At 39.9% G+C, this 16407-nt stretch overlaps 2 protein-coding genes across 2 annotated transcripts in view; one reads left to right on the plus strand and one right to left on the minus strand.

The window, feature by feature from the left end:
* scai (suppressor of cancer cell invasion) overlaps positions 1-16407 on the plus strand; it is a 404273-nt gene that overhangs the window by 60857 nt on the left and 327009 nt on the right. The window lies entirely within an intron of this gene.
* The window catches only part of LOC127529167 (uncharacterized), a 445804-nt gene continuing 445299 nt past the window's right edge, over positions 15903-16407 (minus strand). The window contains exon 2 of the mRNA XM_051931990.1: positions 15903-16247. Within this exon, the coding sequence (XP_051787950.1) occupies positions 15924-16247 (324 nt within the window). The 3' untranslated portion in view covers positions 15903-15923. The remainder of the gene's footprint in view (positions 16248-16407) is intronic.

A 16407-nucleotide genomic window follows, 5' to 3' on the forward strand; every position in this document is an offset into this window, starting at 1 on the left:
TTATAAAAATAATATACTCAAAATGATAATGTACTGTAAGTACAGTTAGTCAGAAGTTTCTGTACACTTAGGGTGAATCTTTAAAACTCACTTTTTAAGCTCCCAACAGATTTTATACTAACAAACTGTAAATGTAGTTTATCATTTAAGATGTGTACTTTGTTCAGGGCAAAAGTAGTAATTTTTTCCAAAATGTTCACAGACCATATTTCACTTTTTATTGACTATACTAGCAAAATACCCGCGCTTCGCAGCGGAGAAGTAATGTGTTAAAGAGGTTGTGAAAAAAAAAGGAAACATTTTAAAAATAACGTAACATGATTGTCAATGTAATTGTGTTGTCATTGTTATGAGTGTTGCTGTCTTTTATATATATAATATGCACACACACACACATAAACATATATATACATAAACATATATATATACATATCTACATATACACATATCTACATATACATACGTATATACACATCCACATAAACATATATATATACATATACAAATTTACATATCTACATATATATATATATATAGACATAGATATATACATACATACATTCACATATATATATATATATATATATATATATATATATATATATATATATATATATATATATATATTACTGAAGAAAGAAAAAAAAAATTAAACAGCCAAATGGGGCTATGCATATGAACTTAAAAGGTTTAAATAAAACAGAAATATGTATTTTATTTTTACTTGGTTAACTTGTGGAGGGTGTATCCTGTAGCAAAGCCCTAACTGTTTTCGTGAAAGCCCGTTTCAGTCAATAAGTCTTATGTGTGTGTTTATGTATGTGTGTATATATATGTAGATATGTGTATATGTAGATATGTATATATATGTATATGTATATAAATGTTTATGTGTGTGTATATTATATATATAATATATATATATATATATATATATATATATATATATAAAAGACAGCAACACTTATAACAATGACAACACAATTACATTGACAATCATGTTACGTTATTTTTAAAATGTTTCCTTTTTTTTCATAACCTCTTTAACACACTACTTCTCTGCTGCGAAGCGCGGGTATTTTGCTAGTATATATATATATATATATATATATATATATATATATATATATACACATACATGCAGTTTCAATAACATAGAAATCAATATAAATATTAACATCATTATCATATGAGAATATGAAGTAATATATAAGAAGCACATTTTATATAAATATAAATTATTAAACAGTAAAATCTTCTTCTGTAATTTGCTACCGTGGCAATTTGTGTGTCTGTCCAGGATTTTAAATCACCTGTAGCTCGCAAACCGTTTCACCTATTGACTTGAAATCTGGTACACATATAGTACGTCACGTCTACTATCCGCTTTATGGGTGATGATTGTATTACTCTTTTTATGTTTATTTTATTTTATTGTAGAATCAACTCGTATCTGCGCACACCAGGGCGGCCGTGGGCGGATGCGTATGGTGTATTCACTCCATGTTATCGTGCATTGCGCTGTCACTGGTATTTTGATAAAAGAATTTGAACAACATATAAGAAGCGTATAAATTATTAAACAGTAAAACATTAACATTTAAGAAGTAAAGTTAGATTAAGTACTACTGCAGTGCCCTCGGGTATACCTCATTTTTTGTTTGTCCATTACATGCTTAAATGTATACATTTTTTGGTGTACCTACCCGAGAACACGCGACATATAACCGAGCGTGGGAGAAGCATGGATTTTAAACACGCGTTGAGTTCATCTGCTGGTCTCCCTCGTGGAATAACTGGTAATGTTTGACTAAAATCTACAGCGAGTAAAACGACATTACCTCCTATTTTTTTTTTTACGATCTCTGAGATGTTGCTTTTTTCGGTTCAAGGCTTCATAAGCTCTTTTATGTTGTATGGTGTACTTATCCCAAACCATCATCTTTGAATGTTGCAAGACTTTCGCCTTGTATGTAGATCGGGGTAATTACATTCATTGCATTCCTAGTCTGAATCACAATCTGATTGTATGGGTGGTTACCTGGCACTGTAGGGTTGCCACCCGTCCTTTAAAATACGGAATCGTATGCAGATGATATGGTCTTATATATATCGGACCCAGAAAACACTGTCCCTGCTGTTTTAACAGCACTAACAGAATTTCAAAAGATATCTGGTCTTAGAATTAATCTGAATAAAAGTATACTCTTTCCAGTGAACTCACAAGCATATAATATTAAATTAGACACCCTACCTTTTACCATAGCAGATCAGTTTAAATACCTAGGGGTAAATATCACAAGTAAACATAAAGCTCTTTATCAACAAAATTTTGGCGTCTGTATGGAAAAAATTAAGCAAGACTTGCATAGATGGTCAACCCTTCATCTCACTCTAGCCGGAAGAATTAACATTGTTAAGATGAATATCCTTCCTAAACTTCTCTTTTTATTTCAAAACATTTCAATATATATCAATAAATCGTTTTTTAAACAGTTAGATTCAATAATAACCTCATTCATTTGGAACTCAAAACACCCACGTATCCGAAGAGCGACCCTACAAAGACCTCAGGCAGAAGGTGGCATGGCTTTACCTAATTTTCAGTTTTATTACTGGGCAGCAAACATACAAGCCATAAAAACCTGGACACAAATAAATGCACATACACAGGCTTGGTCTGCAATAGAAGTAAAATCCTGTAGTACTTCTTTATATTCCCTGCTCTGCTCTCCAATAAATGAAAGTTATCGCAAATATACTAATAACCCAATTGTGCTTTACTCACTCAGAATATGGAACCAAATTAGGAAGCATTTTAAGATGGAAAATCTTTTATCAGTGGCACCTCTGCAAGGGAACCACCTCTTTCAACCTTCGCAAGTATATCCAGTTTTTAATACCTGGAAAAGTTTTGGGATTAAAATGCTCAGAGATCTTTATATAGACAACATATTTACATCTTTTGAACAATTACGTTCAAAATTTAACCTCCCAGCTACACATTTCTTTTACTATCTTCAAATTAGAAATTTTGTTAAACAGAAATTGCCCGATTTCCCCCACCTTGCACCCTCCACAATGCTGGAAAAAATACTGCTCAATTCCGAGGAAACAAACACTATTTCCGCAATATATAAAATCTTATTAGAGTCCCTACCTTTCAAAGATCCAAGAGGACATTGGGAAGAAGATCTCTTAATCAATATATCAGAAAAGGAGTGGAAGGTAGCAAAGCAGAGAATTCACTCGAGTTCTATATGCGCAAAGCATAGAATTATTCAACTAAAAATTATATATCGAGCTCATCTGTCTCGCTTAAAACTGTCCAAAATGTTTCCAGGCCAGGATCCAACCTGCGAGCGCTGCAACCAAGCTCCTGCCTCACTGGGTCACATGTTCTGGGCCTGCACCAAACTAACATCATTTTGGACAAAAATTTTTAAGTGCCTCTCAGACAGCCTTAGTATCACAATCCCTCCTAACCCACTAACAGCTGTGTTTGGTGTCCTTCCAGATGGACTTGAATTGGAGAAGGACAAACAAACGGTGATTGCATTCACTACACTCTTGGCACGCAGACTTATTTTGTTAAATTGGAAGAATCCTAATTCTCCTCTTATAAGTCAGTGGGAAACTGATGTTTTATATTATTTGAAATTGGAAAAAATCAAATTTTCAGTTAGAGGATCTGTACAAAATTTTTTCAAAACTTGGCAGGATTTAATCAATATTATTTTAGAATAAGAGAATTAACTATTATTGTATTTAACTCCCTTCTCCATCTCTTATTTATATAGATATTTACTTCTCCCCTTCTTTTGTCTAATGTTGCCTTATTAAAAAGCTTAAAGAAATTTTCCTTTAGCTAAGCTCTCCTTCTCAGGGATGGGGTTTGATTTGTTTTCAAATTTGTTGGGTTATAAATGGATCTGTTTGTATGGAATGATTACAATGAAAATTAATAAAATAAAAATATAAAAAAATACGGAATCGTGCCGCATTTGAGAATGAAATTGCGCGTCCCGTTTTGAATCAATACTGGACGGGATTTGTCCCGTATTTTTTTTATCATTTTTTTTAAGCAGCGTCTCATGCAAATCATCACACACGCATTTTATGAAGATGCCTCCTTTCCTACTTTTGATTGGGTAATACTTGATGTCATCATTAGTTTGATTGGTCTTTTTAACTGTCCAGTGAGGAGGGCGTGTCTTTTAAGTAGAGTGTGGAAAGTGTTGGCACTGAGATGTGGCGTCAGCGCCAGAGTTGAAGCCCCTAATGTTGCGGTCATCAAGTCGGCTAACATCCGCCATGTGCCGTCTTTCAGTTGCGAGAAGCAGATCATAGAATGGTTGAAACTGTTGCCCCTAACGTTGCGCCACGGCGTGTGGTTCATTTATACCTCGTGTCTTCTCATTAAACTTTTATCTCGCGAATATGTTATTGCAATCCGCAGGGGGAGCGTTTCTATAAACTTAATTTAAACTTACGTTTTACACCGTGCTTTGTTTCCCTTATGAACATGCTTGAATGCTTCACTCGCTCCCTTCTCAATTGTTTAATTAATTTTTTGCTCTTCGCTGTTTGCGGCTCTTACGTCATTTCCCCCTACTTCATTGTTTTATCTCGCGAATATGTTATTGCAATCCTTAACGGGAGCGTTTCATTAAACTGATTGAAAATAGTTTAGCATTTACCTTTTTAGTAAAAGGCGAGCTTTTAAGCCTGAGAAATCACCCCGTAAATGCACACGTTTAATTGCACATGTGTTAATATGTATGGTTACACCGTATTAAAAGACAGTGAACAACGTCAGTTACCTTTGTTCCCGCGTTTGATAAAAGGCGAGCTTTTAAGCCTGAGAAATCACCCCGTAAATGCACACGTTTAATTGCACATGTGTTAATATGTATGCTTACACAGTATTAAAAGACAGTCAAAATTAACGTCATTTACCTTCGTTCCCGCGTGTGACTCGTGCTGTAAATCTCTTCCTTGTTTTTAGTTCACGTCATTACGTAGGAGGCGTGATGACGCGATACGTGACTCCGCCTCCTCCATTACAGTGTATGGACAAAAAATATGCTCCAGTTATGACCATTACGCGTATAATTTCGAAATGAAACCTGCCTAACTTTTGTAAGTAAGCTGTAAGGAATGAGCCTGCCAAATTTCAGCCTTCCACCTACACGGGAAGTTGGAGAATTAGTGATGAGTGAGTCAGTCAGTCAGTGAGTGAGTCAGTCAGTCAGTCAGTCAGTGAGGGCTTTGCCTTTTATTATTATAGATTACAGTGGCAGTGGGTCACATACACTTTGTAAATTGGGACTTTAAATGGTTTGGAAACATCCAGAAAATGATTTCAAGCCTTTAACACTTTTCACACCTCTCCATCAGCATCTTTTGTTTTGTAAATGTGTTGATCAGCACAAGCAGCCTTCTGCCCCATCCCTCCCGCCTCGACAGAGCTCAACTCGGGCAAAAACTTCTCCCAGCTCAAGCCAAGGCTCCTTATCTGCGTGTGAGGTTCCTGGAGTTGTACAGGGTAAATAATACAGTATATCGTTATTTGAATACATGCATTTCATGTGTGTTCTGTGTCTACAAAGATCTGGGTAAGTGTAGGATGAAAGGAAATGCAAGGCAAGAAATTCTGAACACGTACCTAAAGCAGAAACGTTTTCCATTTTACACTAAAGCCTCATGCCTGGACAATCTGGTGGGGAAGGCGGGCTCTATTGTAGGCACGGAGCTGGACAGTTTGACATCCGTGGCAGAACGACGGGTGCTGAGCAGGCTCCTGTCAATCATGGAGAAACCACTGTATCCACTAGACAGTATCATCTCCATACAGAGGAGCAGCTTCAGCGACAGACTGCTGTCACCGTCCTGCTCCACTGACAGGCTAAGGAGATCGTTCCTCCCCCACACTATGCGACTCTTCAGTTCCACCTGGGGGGGTAAACGTTAACATTATACAAAGTTATTGTCTGTCTGTATACCTGCATTGTTATCAATCTTTAATTTAATATTGTCTTTATCAGTATGCCTCTGCTCGAGTATGTGAATTTCCCCTTGGGATTAATAAAGTGTCTGTCTGCACACTTCACATCATTATTAGATAGATAGATAATGTCTGAAGACTTCTGTCCAAATATCAAATAAACGTGCGCTTTTATTCAAGAATATAACCAAAGGAAAAAAAAAAAAAGCATTCAATTTACATGTGGCTGTCAATGAGTTAAAAACTCCAGCTCAAATGTCAATCAACAGGGAGTTTACACGTATTCTTGAATGTTGCAGAGTTAAGAACTGCTGCCTTATAATCCGAATGTCCCGAGTTCGAGACTGGGTGCTCCGCATTTTGAGTAGTGAACTGCTATTATTATTTCTACAAAAAACATGCATTTGATTTGAGTGTGTAACACCTGGTGTAAATTTTGGCTACTTGTAAAAGTTAGTGCTTGTTTTTATATTATTCAGTTTTATTCTCTCAGTGATGTTCACGTGGTGTAGCAAACTTGGCATTTATCTCCATTCTTTTCACAAGAGCAGCACTGTGGCTGATGCCCGCTCAGAACTATTTGTTGTACCAGCAATCAAAGATACAATGTCCCGTGACCGCTATCAGACTGGACAAAGGCAGGACCGTAACAACGGACAGGTCCTTCACAGCACTTTCGCTGGCTAATAGACTGCTGCACCACAATGCAACTCTGCTTGGCATAACAGTTTTAATCGCGCCCTCTAACGTTTTTTGTGAAACCCTAATAAAATTTATTCCTATATTTTTTGCTGCCGATACACTGCTACAAGTTTAAAATTTCATAACGAATAGCGAAATTACACCACATATGGCAACATTTGCACCCCCCTTTTTGCCCCACAGATTGAGAACCGCTGATCTAAACAATGCACACTGACACTATTTAAATGTTAGGTTATACAGTAATCCCTCGCTATATCGCGCTTCGACTTTCAGGGCTTCACTCTATCGCAGATTTTATATGTAAGCATATTTAAATATAAAAAGTAAAATGGGACTTCTACCTGCAGCTAAAGTCACTTCAGTATGCAAGCAAATCGCCATGCTAGGGTTTAGATCTGACAGCGCCGTGCTGACGGTGTATGTGCCCAAAAAGAAGAAGCCTTTGATTTCATTCTGTAACAGCCAGTGTAAAGTTTGGGTGTAAATCAATGGGAAAGGACAAACTGGATGGTGGCTCCAACCCCTGAAATTCTGCTTTATTGGGCAGGGCACATTATTACTTTACTATATTACTTACTATCTGTGCTTCCTGTCTAAGAAGGGTTGAAACCTACTGTAAGTAATTAACATCGCCTTCAGTGTTAATATTTACAGGGCACCTTCTATTGGAATGCATGCATGCAGTAATATAATGCATTGCATTTGTCATTTCAACAAGTGGCACATCACAAACATTTGTAGTAATAAACTTTGTTACTACAAATGTTTGTAATCTGCCATCTGTTTGAAGAGCGGAGACATAGCAACTGGGCATGCACCTAGACACATCTCTGTTTGTTAAGGTGCATAAGCCGGTTTTTGTTCGTCCTGCAGTTACTCTTTGTTGGGTGTATTCAGCATTAATGTTTCCAGTTCAGTGTGTCGGACCGTTTGGTACTAGATTTGTAAAAGCAGTGCTGATGTTTGTGATGTGCCATCTGTTGTATAACAGAAATATAGCAACCAGATTGACACACAGAGGGTTGTCTTTTTATTAAGGTGGATAAGCTGATTTCTGTCCATCTGGCAGTTACTCTTGTTGGGTGAATTCAGCATTACTGTTTGCAGTGCAGTGTGTCTGTCCAGTTGCTATGCTGTTTGGTACAGAATTTGTAAAAGCAGTGCTAATGTTTGTGAGGTGCCGTCTGTTGGATAACTGAGACATAGCAACTGGATGGACACACAGACACTTATCCTTTTAGTAAAGTAGATTATTTGGCTGACACCTTTATGCAAAATGACTTGCAACAGTTAAGATACACTTGGTTAAATTTCTTTCATTTTTCCTTTTGCAGCTCAGGCAGGTGAAGTGACTTCCTCATGGTCACACAGTGTCAGTAGCAGGGTTTGAAACAGCATCCTCGACTTTAACCACTACGTTTCGCTGCCTGCCATAAACATTACAAATTAACAAAGAAATATTCAGCACAGAAAAAAATGTGAATAATATAAGATACAAAATGACATCTAACCAAACATAACACACAAACAGGGATTTACATGAGGCAGGGATCAAAACCAGAATGCTGGATTTATGTGTTAGTAGTCTTCCCCACTGCATCATTGTGCCACCCGAATATTCAAAAAATGCAAAATAATGCTGTAAAACTTCAGAGCATCTGTGCTGCTATAAAAGCAAGTTAGATTACTCACTATGTATTTTTCTACTTGAGTTATTTCTAGCTGCAGCACAGTCTTTTGTTTAAGATTTTTGCAAAGGACATGGTGCTTAGATTCCTCTAAAATGTACTTTAATTCTCACTCTGTGTACGTGCAAAATCTAATGTAAGGCTGTGGTACATACGCCAAAGCATTTGTTCTATTTCAGCAGTAGACAGGTGGTGGGGCACTCCAAAGAAAACAGGCGATTGATGGCGCAAAAAGGCAACTAAACGGAAACCAGCAAAAGTCTTTATAATTGTTATTACCAATAGAAAACAGCAGATGGAACTGGGGAAACTCACATCTAGCTATCGCACGATCAACACAGGTGTCCCCCCAGGGATGTGTGCTCTCCCCACTGCTCTTCTCTCTCTACACTAATGACTCCCCCTCTATGGACCCCTCTGTCAAATGCATCAAATATTCAGAAGGCACGATCATCAGTGGGCTCATAAGGAATGGAGATGAGTCTGCATTCTGAGAAGAGGTTGAGCAGCTGGCCCTTTTGGCGTAGTCGGAACATCTTGGAGCTAAACACTTTCAAAAGCATGGAGATGACAGGGGACTTTAGGAGAGGTCCCAGAATATTATCTCCCCTCTCCGTACTTAATACTGCTGTGACAGTTGTGGAAACCTTCACGTTTCTGACATCCATAATTTCCTGGGACTTGAAATGGGAGACCGATATTGGGTCCACCATAAAAAAGGCACAAAAGTGAATGGACTTCCTGCGACAGCTGAGGAAGTTCAGGCTTCCACAGGTGCGACTGATTTCTACACAGCAGTCTCTGTGTGTGTTCTGATGTTTGCTAATGACATTGTGATCTGTAGCGACAGTAGAGAGCAGGTTGAGGAGACCCTGGAGAGATGGAGATGTGCTCTAGAGAGGAGAGGAATGAAGGTCAGTAGGAACAAGACAGAATACATGTGTGTAAATGAGAGGGGAGGTCAGAGGAATGGTGAGGATGCAAGGAGTAGAGTTGGTGAAGGTGGATGAGTTTAAATACTTGGGATCAACAGTACAGAGTAATGGGGATTGTGGAAGAGAGGTGAAAAAGAATGCAGGCAGGGTGGAGTGGGTGGAGAAGAGTGACAGGAGTGATTTGTGACAGACGGATATCGGCAAGAGTGAAAGGGAAGGTCTATAGGACGGTAGACCAGCTATGTTATATGGGTTTTTGTGTCAAGGATGGATTGGATTAGAAATGAGGACATTAGAGGGTCATCTCAAGTTGGACGGTTGGGAGACAAAGTCAGAGAGCTGAGATTGCGTTGGTTTGAACATGTGTAGAGGAGAGATGCTGGGTATATTGGGAGAAGGATGCTAAGGATAGAGCTGCCAGGGAAGAGGAAAAGACGAAGGCTTAAGAGAAGGTTAATGGATGTGGTGAAAGGGGACATGCAGGTGATGGGTGTAACAGAGCAAGATGCAGAGGACAGAAAGATATGGAAGAAGATGATCCGCTGTGGCAACCCCTAACGGGAGCAAACGAAAGAGGAAGAAGAAGTCTTTGTGTGTGTTCTCAACTCATCCATAACAGTGTTGTTCACATCAGTGATCAGGCTACATCAAATAGTCAGGTCTGCTGAAAATATTACTGGTGCCAGTCTGCCCACCTTACAGAACCTGTACCACTCCAGAGTCATGAAACGGGCAAGGACAATCATCACCAACCCCTCACATCCATGATTTTATGAGACAGATCAGGAGAAGAGACTTAAATACAACCCAGTGAAGGTCAATACCAGGAGATAAAAAAACAAATCTTAAGAGAAAGTACCATGATGTGAATCAAAAATTTAAAAAATGCAACAGTGAAGCATTAAAGAGGCAAACATGAGGATACAAAAGAGTTTTTTTTATGCACTAACTCACATGAGGAAGTGCTTTGTTTGATGACCATTTAACCCATGGAGGGATTAATTAACTCCACTCCTAACAACTGCTAAAGCTACTTAACTTAACGGGTGGACATAGGTTTTCCCCCAGTGGACCATTACATCTATTGAAATGCACAGCTGGCCCTGCAAGACTAGCTCCTGGTTAGAGGGAAAAAGATAACAAGAGAGGGTTCTAAATTATAAAAACATATAACGTATATACTCGCGGATAAGTTCTCCCGCGGATAAGTGGTGGCTTGTTTTTACCGTATTATTTCCAGTATTTTATAATGTCGGTCGTATAAGTCGAATGCGGAAAACTCACGTTATTGGCCCAAGAAATTACGATATGATAACGCCCACCTGAGAGAGTAACCACGGAGCACACGGCCCTTTTTTTTTGTGCCACACGGTGATACCCAAACTATTCCAAAGCGATGTTTGCACTGTTTAGGGTTTTTTGTGTCTCGCACCCTCATACACCTTTATCGTAAGAGCATCCCTTATCTACGATGGAGCGTTCAATCAGAAGAAAATATGAAGCTGGTTTTAAATTAAAAGTTGTTGGCGAAAGAAATTGGTAACTGCGCTGCTACAACAAAATTCGATGTATCTGAGAAACTGGTGTGAGATTGAAGGATGCAACAAAATGTAAAAAAAAAAAAAAAAAAAAAATGTTGTATTTTTGAACGGGTGTAAAAGTCACAGTCTGATTTTTTCGGGTTTCAAGGCCCGACTTATACGCGAGTATATATGGTAATTTATATAAATGCAAATGAAGGATGTTCCATTACAATACAATACAAATTATTTTTGTATAGCCCAAAATCACACAAGAAGTACCGCAATGGGCTTTAACAGGCCCTGCCTCTTGATAGCCCCCCAGCCTTAACTCTATAAGAAGACATGGAAAAACTCCCAAAAAAACAAAACCTTGTAGGGAAAAATGGAAGAAACCTTGGGAAAGGCAGTTCAAAGAGAGACCCCTTTCCAGGTAGGTTGGCCGTGCAGTGGGTGTCAAAAAGAAGGGGTTCAATACAATACAATACAATACAATACAATACAATACACAGAACAAATCATCAAATTAGTAACTGGTTAGACTTATATGCGAGTATATATGGTAATTCACATAAATGTAAATGAAGGATGTTCCATTAGTAACTGGTTAATAATTAAGTGGTGAGAACAAAAATCTGCAGCCCTCCATGATCAAAGTCTGACACCTCTGGTGTAACACCTAGTCTGGTGGTTCAGTACCCTACTGCTGTTGACCTTGCTGTCCGTCTGCTGGTTATTATCGGGTGAACATGGCAGTGAATCTATCAATTTCCACCAAAGGAAAAACACAGATATGTGGTGGGATTTTTGGTTGAGAGGAATTTCTCTTTTGTTTAAACTGAAAATACTTTACTGGGAGCAATGGCTTACTTATCAAAAGTGTATACGGATGACAACAGATGTTCAAAAATAACTAGGAAAAAAGTGCCTGGGATAGCCGTCAACATCAAACACCATTGAGAAGCAGGAAGCAGCCAGAGCTGTCCTTCTTACAGACAGAAGATTAACGGTGGAGGAAATTGCATTACAGTGGGAAGAGGTCATCGATTTGCAGGTGAGGACGAGTCACTTTGCAATCAATCACACACTTTTTTTTTTTTCCTCTAAATGTTACTGCTGCTGCTGCTGCTGCAAGTGACCTGAGGAGTCAGGCAGACTCCATTGCCACTCACCAACACAAAGTACTCTGTATTGTCAATGTGAAAAGTATAAAAGTATTGATTAAATATAAAACAGAAAACAAGAGGGTGAATACTTTTTATAGGATAATTGAAACATGAGAAAAAGCAGAAATGTTTGAATGAACCCTCATAAAATAAAGAAAAAGCCCAGCGATTGAGTTGACAGCAATAAACAAAGTGGTGAATTTCTGAAATGGCAGCCGGGAACAAAACATGCAAATAAAGGGTCATTTCAATTACTATTAGTAGATCTCAAATTAATGCATTTTCTGTGCAACAAAATCCCGCATCCAGCATAGCTTTCAAGGCACAGAGTTGAAGATCCCTAGGCTAACATAAAAGTCACCAGTTCAGAGAGTGAATAGAATAATGGACTCATTACAGCAGACCTACTTTTCTTTGTTTCTCGGACATTTCACTCTGCCCGGTTTGTTCTTGTACCTTCAGTGCCCTATAAGATCATTTTGCCTCCAGGATCTCTTAACTACATCCTGACAAGCCAATAGGGCGAGAATTATGTAGTCCGTGAAATGATCTCTAATCGCTATATACGAGGTACTGCCCAGCTATTTCTGCACTTCCCTCAGGAACAGTGCAGCCATGTTTATGGGACGTTTAGTGGACCACTCAGGAAGCCTCACCTGTACTTTTCTCTCTATCTCTCCAAATCCAGATTATGTATGCACCCCTGAAACTGGGGCTGTTGTGTGATGACCTATTCAGCTCTTCATTAATGATATGGAATTAGTAAATGAACACTGGCTGAGCAATTTTTTTTAGGAACACCTGTACTCCGGCATAAAATCCTGCAGATGCAGGTCCGAAGCTTCTGTTAACATTCACATGAAAGAACAGAATTGGGTGGGAAAAATGTGATCTCAGCGATTTCAACCGATGTTGGTGCCAGACAGGCTGCTTTGAGCATTTCTGTAACAACTAATCTACTGGGATTTTCACACACAGCTTTCTCTAGAGTTTACTCAGCTTGGTGGAAAAACAAAAGAATGTCCGTTGAGCAGCACCTCTGTGGATGGAAGCACCTCATTGATGAAAGACGTCTGAGATGAATGGCCAGACTGATTTGAGTGGACAGAAAAGGCTGCAGTTTATGGGTCGGTAACAGAGTCTTTATGACTGTGGGGAGCCGAAAAGCATCTCAGAATTCTGAACATGTTGGTCCTTAAAGGGGATGAGCTACCACGTCGGGTTCCACTCCTGTCAGCCAAGAACAGGAAACTGTGGCTGCATCGGGGACAGCCATCAGAATTGGATAGTTGAAGACTGGTAGAAAAACATAGCCTAGTTTGATATATCTCGATTTCTCCTGAGACACATAGAACTAGTTGTTAACCACTTGAATCCATGCACCCATCCTGGATTTTGTTTCGGAATGGCTTACTGTAGTGCATGAGAGGTCTTTCTGGGGAAAATTTATTTAAATTTATGATAGAAAAAATGCACATATTTGAGATCTTGTGGGCATGTGCCTGGATACACCTGATATTTAGATAACGTGATACACAATAATTTGATATTTTTTATGGAATGTTTGCATCCATAGTTGCTGTTTCCCAATTTGGTTCTCCATTCAAGTCCAGGAATTTTGTTATCTTCATTCTCCTTTCCGTTAAATGAGATTAAAATGTTTTCTTGGCTATCACTACAAACGATGCAGGGTGAGCAGCAGGTACAAAAATGATCATTTGGGCTGAGCATTCCTTTAATCCAGTACTTAATTATAGGGAGATGACGGCTTCAGGTTCATATTCATTGCCATTAATCCACAGTACAATGAAATTGTTACTTTTATGACCTTCTCAGACCATGTGAAACAATACATGACAGTCCAGGTAGGCCCCACGCTACCGGTTCCATCAAGGAGCCTCTTGATTCTGGACCATCACATTTGGTGGCAGTGGTGGGATGAGTCCTAGCGGTGAGAGGGGGCTTTAGTTTCATAGATTTTGGTTTTAGTGATTGTATCAGTTAGTGCAGTGTAGGGCCACGCCATGGACCTGGGCCACCAGTTGCAATGGGTTAAAAAGAGAGTGGAGCCTGCTCATTCAACTGGCAGCCTTGTGGAGAGAGGTGTGTGAAAACTGGTCCCTGGCACTGTGCTGATTTTAATTAAGTAACTAGGCCCCATTTGGCTTAGGCTACGATCGCGCATGGGTGGCTGTGTTAATGTGCTTCGGGGATGGTTTGGGTACCTGGCTGATTGCATATGCATGTGTGAATGTGAGCATCAGTCAGGTGCCTCATTATTGCCTCTGTGGGAGTGGCGCCATACATCTATACCCAATTAGGAAGGCCGTGGATAAGAAGCGCCTGCACGGCAGAAAGGAAAAGGAGAAGAGAGAGAAGGAAAAAACAAAAGAAAAATGATGGAGAGAAAGACAGGAATAGGAGAGAGATGGTGCGGAGTAAAGGAGGCAGGCAGCCGGGATGAAAGCCTCCATTGAGCAATGTAGGCTGATGCTGAGTGGTGAAGAGAATCGCTCCTGCTGAGCATGTACAGTAGGTAGCTGAGTTGAGCCGTTGGTGTGATTCTTCCACATAAGACAGAGGAGGCTCAGCAGGAGCCAGTGAGGCTTGGCGCAGTGCCCTGCTGGGGCCACCAACAGCTGCAGGGTCCCGAGTCTAGGAAAAATGAGGTTTGGAATGATGCTCTGCTGTGAGCCATGCACAGCAGGGACCTGAACCTGCAGGAAAAGGCGGGCTGTGCCCATCGGCTGGGTGTCTCCTTTGCTGTGAGGCCCTGTGTGGGGTAAGCAGAGGAGACTTTGGTTTTAGGGTGAAGCACTAAGCAGCATCATGCTGAGATGACTGAGTGTGTATTTGTGGAATTTATTCTAAAATCATGAACGTGACTTGCTAATTTTTATCTCTCTCTCTCTAAGCCAGCATGGCAATTTTTCAAGCGACAATGATGATTTCGTTTTTGAACATTGTTAGACTTGTTCATAAAGAGTTAAATCCTCGACGACAGACTGTTTGTCAGTGACATTGCATTGAACAAAATACACTGCAGAATTAAGTCAGGTCAGGGAGCACACACACACAACATGACAAAACAGCTCAGGATCCCGGTTGGCAACCCCCTAGGCAGAGACGCAGTCCAGTCCTGCCCTCCGGAAATGGCTATCTGCCGCAGCCAGGTGTTATGTGGGCGTCCCCTTGGCCTGGTCCAGCCACTCGGGTCCTCAACAATGAGAAACCTGCATGCTGGATCACCCTCGGATAATTGCACCACGTGGCCGTAGTGCTGTAACTGATGCTCCATCACAATGCAGGCAATGTGCCTCATTCGGGACTCCATGAGCAATCAGTTCAACACAAAAGAAAATTATTAGTAGAATTTACTACAAAGAAACAAATGTTTTGACTTGGCTAATGGTAAAAAGTGCAGTCATAGTCATTCTAAATGTGTACTGTCATAGGTTTTGTTTGTTGACACACTTATAATTTGTTGGCTGGAAGTCCACAATGTGAGTATTCCATAGAGTGGATGTACAGCATTGTTCATAATGGCACTCATTTTCGCTAATTGTCTCCTTCTCCACTACCTCCAGTGGGCTGAGAGTACGTCCCGTAACTGAGCCTCCCTTCTTACTCAGCTTGTTGATTCAGTGGGCCTCTCTTGAAGTGGTTTCCTGCTCATTTCATTTCAAGGTTACTGGTATATACAGTAACAATGGAACATCATTACCGGAATGAATTTCTTGAACTCTGATCCCCCTCAAATTACACAATAAAATAACACTTAGCATTAATAAAAAAGTAAAAATTGGAAAGGTAAGAATAAAATAGTAAGGTGCATAGTAAAATATTAAATGTCTGTAGAGCAAGGGAATATCTTCTTCTTCTTCTTCTTTCGGCTGCTCCAGTTAGTGGATCATTTTCTTCCATATCTTTCTGTCCTCGTCATCTTGTTCTGTTACACCCATCACCTGCATGTCCTCTCTCGCCACATCCATAAACCTTCTCTTAGGCCCTCCTCTTTTTCTCCAGCCTGGCTGCTCTATCCTTAGTACCCTTCTCTCAGTATACCCCTCATCTCTCCTCTGCACATGTCCAAACCAACGCAATCTCGCCTCTCTGACTTTGTCTCCCAAACATCCAACTTGAGCTGACCCTCTGATGTCCTCATTTCTAATCCTATCCATCCTCGTCACACCCAATGCAAATCTTAGCATCCTTAACTCTGCCACCTCCAGCTCTGTCTCCTGCTTTCTGGTCAGTGCCACCGTCTCCAGCCCATATAACATAGCTGGTCTCACTAACGTCCTGTAGACCTTCCCTTTCACTCTTGCTGATACCCGTCTGTCACAAATCACTCCTGACACTCTTCTCCGCCCATTTCACCCTGCC

The sequence above is a fragment of the Erpetoichthys calabaricus genome, chromosome 9 (genome assembly GCF_900747795.2).
Source record: "Erpetoichthys calabaricus chromosome 9, fErpCal1.3, whole genome shotgun sequence".
NCBI lineage: Eukaryota > Metazoa > Chordata > Cladistia > Polypteriformes > Polypteridae > Erpetoichthys > Erpetoichthys calabaricus.